Raw genomic sequence first — 12,646 nt, 5'->3', positions numbered from 1 at the left:
TCTAGATTAGCAAAGATGTGATTCTTTAGTCAACACAAAAATGTTATGTTATTTATTTGGATCGAAACAAATTTATACATTTCATTTAAATATTTATTACAAAAAGATTTATGTACCAAGTATTTCTATATGGCTTAAAAATGAGATGTTTTTGAGCTATTTAAATTTTCTTTATAAAATTTAATACGTATCATTTAAATACAGGTAAGAGTGTTATGTCATTTTAGGGAGTTTATTAAAAAAATATACTTTATCATTTACGACATGGTTGAGAACTACTTGTGAAAACATCTTGTTAATACAGTGTGGTTTAAAATACAAGTATTTATTATAACCTACAAAATCCTTATGTGGGAAGACACACACTTAAGTTTGGAATTTTAACATGTAATATGTGAAAAATCTGTTTTTAATTTCACACAGTGTATTAAGTAGTTAATTAGTTAATGTTTATTAGCATGTGTATCTATACAAACAGGGCGTAATGGAGACAGGGAGAGGAATTTTGTTGCAGAGAAGACAAGCGCTACGGAGAAAAGGATTTGTGTGGCACAAAGCAAAGGTAAGCCGTACTTCTAAAGATTTGTGTAGGTATGAGATTAACGTCAAATCTATACACTTTACTTTTAAATAGGGCTTTCCTAATACCTATAATGAAGGACATGTATCAATAACATAAGCATGGTGCTTCAGCGACGTCCAGCATTACGCAGGAAAGGTTTTGTATGGCGTAAGTCCAAGGTCAGTATTACAGTAAAGGATATGTGATTCAATGAGGAGTATAGCTCGTATAACATTAAGTAAGAACAGGACTGTTCCTTCTGTAATCGGGGATTAACAACACATGTTTAGTACATGAATATTCCATTTATGAATAGGATTTGTGTGAAAAAACGAATAAAAGATGAACCAATCTCATAGAAACATTGTAAAGTTAAATTCATTAAGCAGTATAAAAAATAAATTTGAAAGGGTTTTTCAAGAGGCCCCTCTTGTAAGTCTTGTTGGAATAGATATTACATGAGAAGAAATTAAATGCAATGGTGTGTTCAACTGGCCAGGGGGCAAGGTCCTTCTTAAATTGACATGCTCTCAGTGAAATTTACTTCTTGAATAGACATGCCCTAAATAAGATTAACCGGCTGACAGGCATGTTAAACTAGGGTTAAGTTTGCACTGCATAAAATCTGCTTGCAATGGGCAATTGGGAGATCTCTTATTATTGACCCTGATATATCTGTCTAGGTACTCATTTTAACATTAACCAAAATAGATTAAGAAATGAAACTCATTTAATATTTAAAGTAAATGATAAGTTGACCCCATAATTGATCTAGTTTACTAGTGCAGGGTCTCTTTTTATAAAAAATGATCGTAAGTTATACTGAAATATAAGTATAAGTATAAGATATTTCATGCTTTCTTATGAAAATATCATTCGTAGAACTGTCATGTTGGAATAGTTTCTAGAGAAAAGAGTTTATTTTTGTTTATTTTTGTCACTGGATTTTTGTTATTTTTGACACTGGGTTTTTGTTGTTTTTGTTATTTTTGACACTGTTTTTGTTTGTTTGTTAATTTTTAAACTGGGTTGCTGTCTCACTGACGTTTTCCTCAATCTGTTTTTTTTCACATCTCATTATTGATATCAGTTTATTGCTGTATTCTTATTTAGAAATTATCAACATCAAGCTTGATACACTTCATCAGAAAATTGACATTTTTGCATTGTACACCTCTTCAATTGAGGATTAGTATAGCAAGAAGGATTTCAATACTGTAGACAGGTTTCATTTGTTGTTACTGTTGCATGGTGGGACTTACAAAGTGTCATGACCCCAAATTACCCCTCTCAGAGACATCTTGGCTAAGGGCCTGTCTTTCCTTTCTGTTTATCAGTTAATATAATCAAAATTAAGTTTTCTTGATTGGGTTATCTTTTCAATTTCCTTATAAGTACCCATGTGTAAGTTAACTATAATTAGTCTATACAATTTTTGTAAGGTGTATATGAAAAAGGATACATTATGACCATGACCTCATTTTTATGGTTCATCCATTAACATTAAGTTTTTATTATTGGGTAATCTTTCCAATTTTTGCAAGTACATAGGGGATAATTCCAGTTTCAACTATATTTTAGACTATAGAAGGATTTTAACGTGTTCAATTTTAGGGTTTACTTGACCGTCACTTCATTTTGACCAATTTTGACCAATTTTGACCACAAGTTTATTGGTATTGCCAGTTTCTAAATTATTGTTAAGTTATCTATGGTCCGTTTTATAGTTACAATTCCTTCTTGTCTTTCAGGCATCTTGTTAGACCTTGATCTTATAGACCCTTCACATATTTACTAGTCATAATCATTTATGAAGACAAGACATTTCAGCTTGTCCACTCTTTGTTTATGTAAATCCTCTTCACATGTGGTATTATATCATTTTCAGGAGGGGTGTTGAGAGAAGGTAAAGGTAAAATTTTCTTAGCCTCTCTTCACAAACACCCCCCCCCCCCCCACTCCATCCCTTCTGAACATGATGTATCTGTTTAATTACACTGAATATCAATAGAGATGGTTAACTTAAACATTCAAAATTTAATTCCATAATTCTTTCGCTATCACGATATTGAACAGATATAACTTATTTTCAGGAGAAGTATTTGCATTTGCATTTTTTAAAATACCTCATGAGAGAAACCAAAATTACTTGAGCCTCTAGGCAAGAGAAAATACTTCTCAAGACTGGACTTTTTAACAAATACCCCTCCTGAACATACGATTTGTCTGTTACATTAAATATCAATAGCCATAAACCTAAAAGAATCCAGGATACTTATAGAAGGTGTAATTAGGCAAAATAAAGTTTCCCATTTGACTTGAACGTTTCTAGAAATATAGTATTTATATATATTTTTATTTTAATTTTAAGGCTTAAATTTTCATTCCTAAAATCATTAATAAGGTATTATGCAACCAAAAATTAAAAACAAGAAGATTAGGAGATAATGATTTCATTGTAATTGTAAAAAAACTTGATATATTAATGAATAAATTATAATCAAAATAGAATAACATTTTAACTAAGTCCACTGTAATAATAATTGACAAGATTAAATTAGAGTTATCTCCCATTATTGCAGATCATTTGACAAGTTGTATTGTTTTTAATTAGTGTTGTGTTAATTGCAGTTAATTATTAACAGCTGTGGGACCAGGTGTTCGTTATTTAATATCAGGTAAAAACAATAGGTGTACTAATCTACTGGTTGTAGTTTGTCTTTCTTGGAGATATACATATTTTAGTGTATTGGATAACTATATTATACATATTTTTCATGGAATGTACAAATAAATTTCTTGCTGTGTATTCATTGTGAGTAGATATTAAAATTATTACAATGTTTACATGAACATTTAACCTCGATATAAGATATTTCATGCTTTCTTTCTTGTGAACATATCAGTGGTAGAACTTCCATGTTGGAATAGTTTCTAGAGAAAAAGAGTTTATTTTTGTCACTGGATTTTTGTTATTTTTGACACTGGGTTTTTGTTATTTTTGTCATTGGGTTTTTGTTATTTTTGACACTGGTTTTTTTTTGTTAATTTTTAAACTGGGTTGCTGTCTCACTGACGTTTACCTCAATCTGTTTTTTCAAGTCTCAATTTTGATATAATAAGACACGAGTTTATTGATGTTTTCTTATTTAGAAATTATCAACATCAAGCTTGATACACTTCTTCAGAAAATTGACATTTTTGCATTGTACACCTCTTCAATTGAGGATTAGTATAGCAAGAAGGATTTCAATATTGTAGACAGGTTGCATTTGTTGTTAATGTTGCATGGTTGGAGTCTTTGTTAGATTATAATACAAGCCTGTATTTCACAAAAAATCTAACGACTAATCTTGATCGTTATATAAGTATACTGAATTGTTCATAACTTACCATTAATTTCATCTTAAGATTTTTAAACAAGGGCCTAATCCTTAAGGAATTATTAACTACTTTTGTTCACTTCCTTTGAAAATGGTTTGTTAGGTTGTTCACAATTTTAAGAGAATAGTATGCAAACTTTTTATACCCCCGCTTAAAAAAACTATACCCTCGATTTAAAAAAGTGGGGTTTACTGTTTTACCTCTGTCTGTCTGTCCGTCCATCCGTCCCATGAATATTTTTCTTTGCATCTTTCTCAGGAACTACATCATAAGGATTTCTGAAATTTGGTTTTAGGGTTTATATAAGTCAGCTATACTGTGTGATGCGTTTTCAGATTCATCACTCATCAACTTCCTGGGTGGGTGGGGGTATCATCAGTGAGCAGTAGCTCGCAGTTTCACTTGTAATTCTTCTACTTAATGTGATTTTGTTGGCCTCTTGGTCAAAGAAAACTTGATAGGGACAATGGGCCTTTAAAAATGTACAGATGAAATTAATTATTATAAAGATATAATAAAAAGATATTTAACATAAAAACATTTTTTAATCACATGTAGAGAAAAAAAAATGGGCATATGATGCATACCATATTGCAATCTGTATGAAAAAAAGTTTTAATGTAATTATAATGATGTATATAACTACAAAGGAAACGGTGGTGATTGATGGTGCAACTGACTTGCACCAGGTATACATGGTATATCCACTACATGTTTTTATAATTAACATCATACTGTAGTAATAATCTATCATAATAATATATAATGGTCAGTGGTATGCTCATCTCATATAATGATGGTATATAAAAAAGGGGAAGGGGGGTCTCACGGAAAGTAACTAATCCTTCTAAATCCTATAATTCTGCTTATAAGGTCGAAGATCTCAATTAGAAACCTCTTCTAAACAAACTTAAGTCTATAAATTTTACATTGACACATATATATATATTGATATGAACTAAATTCTTTGTGGGTCCTTATTATATTATTGGAGCAGAACACTTAAATACACTGACCAGGTGAAAAGATTACATGGTCAATTTCACCTGATTTTATAGAACAGATAGGTTGATCTGATTATCTCATCTAAATCTTAATTAACTGGCTGTTAGGTTCACCTCTAGTGACTTTTCCTATAGCTCAGTATGGTGTATTGATCTATAAATTGGCTGATTACTTTGCACCTGTAAGGTGATATTAAAACAGGAAATATTTTAAATACAGGTAAATATTTCGACGCTTACATCAGGTTTTAATTATTTTCAATTTTAATGCATGTTTTAATAAGATGGGCAGGTCTATGAGTAATTTAGAAATTTAAATGCATATTTTTTTTTCAAATAGTACTAAATCATGCAATACAAATAGCTTTCTGATTGAACAAAAATACAATGTTTACTTTCTTTACAAAGTTAGAAACATTGGACTAAAAAAGGTTTTTGATTAAATGAAACGCTAGACATTTTTCAATTTTCTATTTATTATATATCAGAGAAAGATGGAGCTAAAAAATAATTCTTTGATTAATTGAAATGCTTAAGACTTTTTTTTTCAATTTTCTATTAATTATATCAGAGAAAGATTGCATAACAATCGCCTAAAATTCTTCGGCACTTAACGGTAATTGAATCCATTTATTTATGTCAATCTGCACCAGTTAACGGAAATAAAAGTTCTAATCACTTTGTATTTTACCTACCACTATCTTATCAAAGAGAGTTTTGTTTGACCTATTTTCATGTAACGCAACCTGCATACCTTGATGAAAGCCTTTTATTCATTATAATGAGAATAATATGAAAATTAATTGGATAATTTATACACTGATACAGGGTAAGTCTGATAACATAGTATCAGTTATATCTTTGTGTATTAAATTCCAATTGAATTTGCCAAGAATTTTTTTTTTTTAAATTGTATTTTTCTCAAAATGAAATTGGATGGCCTAAATGTTTCAGAGCAAAACTCAAGTCAAAATTGCTTTAATCTTAATGCAAATTATTCTCTGATTAGTTTTTTATATAAAATAATTAATTTTGCCCAAAAATAAAAACATGATTTTTACCCTGTTCAATTGGATCTGGAATATATTTTATTTAATTGCTTGATTGTTGGTTGCTTGTTTGACATCATATAACAATATAATTTCATTTTTGAAATCAAAATAATATCAGATGGTAATAGACTTTAATTATGACAAAAAGACAAAACATTTCTGCTCATACAATTTACTGTGATTTCGTAAATTATTTGTGCCATAGAACTTTTCTTAGGCTTCAAGAGAACCATGGTTATTATGTGTTCAACAAAATAAAAATTTCTATAGGTTTTTACACAGAATTAGAAAAATTCACGAAAACCATGTATGCTTTTTCCCAATCTACAAAAATTGGTACCCACAAATATAAAAGCCTCCAAATTTAACCATTATTCTTTTAATTGACAAAACAACAGGAAAATTTACTCACTAACATTCCAATTTCTTCTGATTTTCTAATAAAAATAGTTTTGCAATTATTTCTTTATCATTTACTTCTGATTTTGAAATTATCAACAAAGCTGAAGTATTTTACTTTGTGTGAATTGAGGTAAATAAGATAGCATGAAAAATTCCAATATATCTTGAGATAAGGTAGTTTTTGTCGAGCCTGCGACTTTTGTCGCAGAAAGCTCGACATAGGGATAGCGATCCGGCGGCGGCGGCGGCGGCTACGGCGGCGGCGGCGGCGGCGGCGTTAGCTAACTTCTTAAAAGCTTTATATTTTAGAAGATGGAAGACCTGGATGCTTCATACTTTGTATATGGATGCCTCATGTTACGAAGTTTCCGTCAGTCACATGTCCAATGTCCTTGACCTCATTTTCATGGTTCAGTGACTACTTGAAAAAAAAGTTCAGATTTTTTGTAATGTTAAATTCTCTCTTATTATAAGTAATAGGATAACTATATTTGGTATGTGCGTACCTTGCAAGGTCCTCATGCCCGTCAGACAGTTTTCACTTGACATCGACCTCATTTCATGGATCAGTGAACAAGGTTAAGTTTTCGTGGTCAAGTCCATATCTCAGATACTATAAGCAATAGGTCTAGTATATTCGGTGTATGGAAGGACTGTAAGGTGTACATGTCCAACTGGCAGGTGTCATCTGACCTTGACCTCATTTTCATGGTTCAGTGGTTATAGTTAAGTTTTTGTGTTTTGGTCTGTTTTTCTTATACTGTATGCAATAGGTCTACTATATTTGGTGTATGGAATGATTGTAAGGTGTACATGTCTAGCTGGCAGGTGTCATCTGACCTTGACCTCATTTTCATGGTTCAGTGGTCAAAGTTAAGTTTTTGAGTTTTGGTCTTTCTTTCTAATACTGCATGCAATAGGTCAGCTATATTTGGTGTATGGAATGATTGTAAGGTGTACATGTCTAGCTGGCAGGTGTCATCTTACCTTGACCTCATTTTCATGGTTCAGTGGTCAAAGTTAAGTTTTTGAGTTTTGGTCTTTTTTTCTAATACTATATGCAATAGTTCAACTATATTTGGTGTATGGAAATATTTTATGATCTATATGTCAGTTACGCAGGTTTTATTTGACCTTGACCTCATTTTCAAGGTTCATTGCTCAGTGTTAAGTTTTTGTGTTTTCGTCTGTTTTTCTTAAACTATAAGCAATAGGTCAACTATATTTGTTGTATGGAAGAATTGTTAGCTGTACATGCCTGCCTAGCATGGTTCATCTGACCTTGACCTCATTTTCATGGTTCATTGGTCAATGTTTAGTTTACTTGGTTAATGTTAAGTTTATGTGACAGTTGTAATAAAGCTTTATATTTAGGACTATCAACATAATATCAATGATTAGTAAAGAAGGCGAGACATTTCAGCGTGTGCACTCTTGTTATTATTTAGTGATATAATTATCATGACATTAATGATGTACTAATGAGACAGCAACCTAAATTTACAAAGAAAAAACAAAAGACATCATGAGGTTGTACTTGTTTGTGTGGATTTAATGCCAGTTTAAGTACATTCATAAAACTTCATGGCAGTCAGTATAATTGCTAGTGGAATTCATTAAATATGTAGTCAACCATCCACCTCTAGCAAGTAACTTAAGTGTCGGTCTTTGTAAGAAAAGGGCAATTGAGAACAACCTCAAAACATGGCCAAAAAAAAACCTGCCGACCTAACCATCCTATTTTGAAGTGACCCGCATCCTGAGTAAGAATTTGTAGGTCTTTTGTTTCTGCGTGTCTGGTAATTCAAGAAATATCAAAATAACTTTTGGGTAGAATGATAGCAAATTACGGAGTTATCTCCCCTTAATTGTTAATTTCTAGTGCATTTCGACCAAATTATATTTTGAAATACCAGACTTGAAAAGATAACGAATGTTATAGTCGTGCACCATTATACATTCTGAACTTAAATTAATCTAAAGTTGTGAGGGTTTTTGTTTGTCATGTTTTCACCACTGTCTGATTCTTAGACAGATTGGCACTTAATATGTGAATTGGTTGAGGTCTTTATGCCATATATTCTGATGATTATAGAGAGTCTACAGTTCATATTGTAGTAATGTTAAGTTCATATGATTGTGATAAATGTCAACTTTGGTCAGTCTGACAAGAAGACCCCAGATTAAACATATGTTAGAAAGAGTGAGCAGAAAGTGGAAATGAGGAATTTGGTAGTAGTCACTATTTGTTGATTTATTATTGGTGTTTAACACCACTTTCAGCAAACTCGCCTATTATCACAGCAGCCAGATTTTATCGGTTGAGGAGGCTGGAGTATCCAGCCAGAATACCCACGTTTGGCACAAAAACTTGAAATCCTAGTCAATCAAGTTTCGAGTTAATTCCCCCCCCCCCCCCCCCCCAAATTGTACTGATTGGAATCTTGATTTTACTTTTTTAAGTTGCTCTTACTTGACCTAGTACCAGGATGTCCTACCGCTGAGTAGGTAACCTGTCATAAAAATATAAACTCCAGAGTCAAAAGTCAGTAATATGAAAATAGTGTATTTGTTACCTTGTGTTTTCATTGCGTAATTAAGTTAACTTTTTGTCTATTCCAGTCCTTGTCAAGACTGTCAGAGGGTGGAGGAAACTTGTCATTGAGTGCTGATAACCTGTCTTCCTGGAGACCAAAGAGTCGTAAGTATACAATGTTATTTGTTTAAAACCTTCAAAAGGGTTAACAGAAAAGCATAGACTTGAATCCCGAAACAAAGAAATATATATGAGCGTCCTGTATCCGGGTAACATGCTATCTAATCAAAATAAAGAATACTCGAAATAATTTCTTCCAAGTAATATGTAAACAGTGATCCACGTGGTATTTATACCCCACGCAATGAGTTGCGGAAGGTATAATGTTTTTGACCCGTCCGTCTGTCTGTCAGTCCGTCAGTCTGTCAGTCCGTCAGTTCGTCAGTCCGTCAGTCCGTCAGTCCTGTTTCTTGTCATCGCAACTCCTCTCAAACAACACAACAGAATTTCACGAAACCTTTTTAGATAATAAGGACATACTATGTAGTTGTGCATATCGACAGGAAATTACGATTCAATTCTTTTTCTAGGAGTTACGCCCCTTTGAACTTATTTACTTTAATGTACTACTGCAACAGTTTGTCATCGCAACTCCTCTCAAACCACACAACAGAATTTCATGAAACTGTGTAGATAATAAGGACATACTTTGTAGATGTGCATATTGACAGGAAATTACGATTCAATTTTTTTTCCAGTAGTTAGGCCCCTTTGAACTTATTTGCCCAATATACTACTGCAACCTTTTGTCATCGCAACTCCTCTCAAACCACACAACAGAATTTCATGAAAGTGTGTAGATAATAAGGACATACTACGTAGATGTGCATATCGACAGGAAATTACGATTCAATTTTTTTCCCAGGAGTTACGCCCCTTTGAACTTATTTGCCCAATATACTACTGCAACCTTTTGTCATCGCAACTCCTCTCAAACCACACAACAGAATTTCATGAAACTGTGTAGATAATAAGGACATACTATGTAGATGTGCATATTGACAGGAAATTATGATTAAATTTTTTTTTCTGATACAATTTTATTTTCTTACACTTATTTTATTTCTCCAATGACAATGTGGGGACGTGGGGTATGTGAGCGCGCTCACTAAGGTTCTTTAATTATCAATTTTTTAAAACTCAAAAATTTCACAATCAAAGCCCTTTATCCTTTGCATGTTCAGAGGGTCACACAATAGGAATGAAATTCTTGATTTTTTTTTTGTGTGTATTATTTATAGAACTTGCAATGGAAAGATATGCGGTTGATGTATTTAAAAAAAAAAATTACAGTGTCACTCAAACTTTAAAGTACATAATTGCAAAAAAAATCTTAGAGTTATCTCCCTCTATACATGTATAATAAATGATACATAAATGATTTAACGTAATCCATCAATATCATGCCTGTAGCTGTGACAGGATTTAATCATTAGACAAGTTTTTATAACCTTCATAATAAATCAGCTGATTTCTGTGGTCCACTTCTATATTCAGCAGTGAGAAGGTTTTAAGTTAGAATGATTAAGGTTTTTCAAAATGATAAATTAATCCAGAAGTGTTATGTAACCAGAATTAGATTTTTTAACAGCAGTTCAAACTAAAACTTTCATTGTGGGAACCTTGCCAAGTTTGTAATATCTATTTCAAACAAAAAAGTATTTGAAGCTATTTAAATTGTTTTACGTTTTTATGTTGCCATGAAATAGTTTGTCTACACTGTACCAAAGCTGTAACTTTCAAAGATTTTTATAGAGAAGTGTTTTATTTTGGGTTCTTATCTTTTACTTTGTTTATATTGCATTCTCTTCAGGTTGAAAATTTTAAAAATTGTTTGTATAATTTTAATCTAGGATTATTTTTTTCTTAGCAGTTTTTTGTAACAATACTTAACAGTTGCATAAAATAAATATACATTGTGGTTTTTATTTTAAGAAAATTTTACGGGCTGATGTTTATTTTGGTTTTACATTAGGATATGGTCATTTATGATTTAAAATGGGTGTACATTTAATAAGAACTGAGTTGATAAAGGAATTTGAAGAAAGACTCTTAGGAGTTAGTGATGGACGAGACTGATCTTTTGATGCTGAAACCATGAATCTTTTCTGGTAGAGGTTTTGTTTCTTTCCTTTTGGTAAAAAAAGAAAAAAAATAAGTGTCAAAATTTCCATTATTTGCCCTAGGGTTTCATTTTAAACAGAATAAACAAACTACCGGTAGTGTAAAAAAGAGATACATGAGTGCACATCATCTGGGAACAGTAGTTAAACATGTATTAGTCCCAGAGTCATTCTAAACACTCAAATGACAGTATGAAAACAGTAATGTGTAGGAGGTTTACAATTTAGAAAATTTTGTCCCTTTTTGCCACTATTTAAATATTGAAAATTTAGAAAAATATGCACCAGCAGATGACTCTTTTACTATCACATGACCTTTGTGTCAAATCATCACTTTCTTCTCTCATCTAATACAGAGACTCTTATTATGAGGTTTCTTGATTTTCCACTTCGAAGTGTAAAAATATTAATTTTTGTCTCGCCTGCGACGAAAGTCAAGGAAAGCGAGACACAGGGATTGCTTTTCCGGCAACGACGGTGTCATTAATTGTTAAGTTTTCTGCTTAAGTTTAAGTTTGATAGGAACTACTGGTGATAGATTTTTGATATTTGATATAAAGTTGCATTACTGTCAGTAAATATCAGTTTGACAAATATTTTGAGGCCCTGCCTCTAGATCATGGTCCAGCAACTTTGAATTGATAATCAATATGTTGCTGTCCATCAGATTGTTCTTTTCTGAATTTTATGCCAACAGGCGAGACATATCTCTGTGTCAACAATTTATTGTTTGAAAGCTAATGTGTTATTCGTGTTTTCCTTGGGTCCAAATATTGAACTGTTGGCTGATCCAGAACTTTAAATAAAACATGGTTGTTTGGTCATTGGGATCTAAACATAAATCAGAGCAACAGGCAAAAATAAGAAAATCTTCTAAAAATGCACAATCCCCTCTGGATCTGCCCCTTCAACAAAAACCTGTCTTAACTTTGTGTACATAAGAATGTGTCATACATGTTTCCTTGCATGTATTCTTTGTTGTGTATGGTATTACTATCAGAAATTATTGACAAGCTCCTTCTCAAACAACCAAGATAAAATCACAAGGTTAATAGTTTAGAGTATTGTACTTAATTGTCTGTCAGAAACAAAATAAAGAGTCTAATTCATGTAATCTTATAAGTAATGGGATCAATTGAGGGTTTAAATATTAGTCAAAATATAAAGCTATTTATAGTAACACGCGGACAGCTGTTTGCCAGGTTTGTCAAAATTATTTTCTTTAGTTTTTTTTCAAAATTATATGAAGTTTTGTTTTTCAAAATGTAAGTAAATAGTCAAAGTAAAATTTTATACATATATAAAATACTCGTTATTTTTTTTTTTACTAAAGGTAACATTGATTTAGAGATTTATGAATGAAGTCTGTATTGATTTTAGATTTGTAAAGTTCTTGTATTGTTTACTGTGTTAAAGATCAAACTTTGGTATATTTTTATTCAAGGATTAGAACTTATGAATAAAGACTTAAGAACTTAAAGAACTTTAAGTATATTATTAACGTTACAAAGCTAAGTCACTTT

At 31.7% G+C, this 12,646-nt stretch overlaps 1 protein-coding gene across 1 annotated transcript in view; it reads left to right on the top strand.

The window, feature by feature from the left end:
- The first annotated feature begins 261 nt into the window (after positions 1–261).
- Positions 262–12,646, top strand: part of LOC127739135 (uncharacterized) — a 157,243-nt gene continuing 144,858 nt past the window's right edge. The window contains exons 1-2 of the mRNA XM_052250726.1: positions 262–562; positions 9,027–9,105. Of these exons, the coding sequence (XP_052106686.1) occupies positions 485–562; positions 9,027–9,105 (157 nt within the window). The 5' untranslated portion in view covers positions 262–484. The remainder of the gene's footprint in view (positions 563–9,026; positions 9,106–12,646) is intronic.

The sequence above is a fragment of the Mytilus californianus genome, unplaced genomic scaffold (genome assembly GCF_021869535.1).
Source record: "Mytilus californianus isolate M0D057914Y unplaced genomic scaffold, xbMytCali1.0.p SCAF_4, whole genome shotgun sequence".
In the NCBI taxonomy this organism is placed as follows: domain Eukaryota; kingdom Metazoa; phylum Mollusca; class Bivalvia; order Mytilida; family Mytilidae; genus Mytilus; species Mytilus californianus.
Note: the sequence above shows the minus strand (reverse complement) of the source record. Positions and strands in the feature narration are given on the sequence as shown.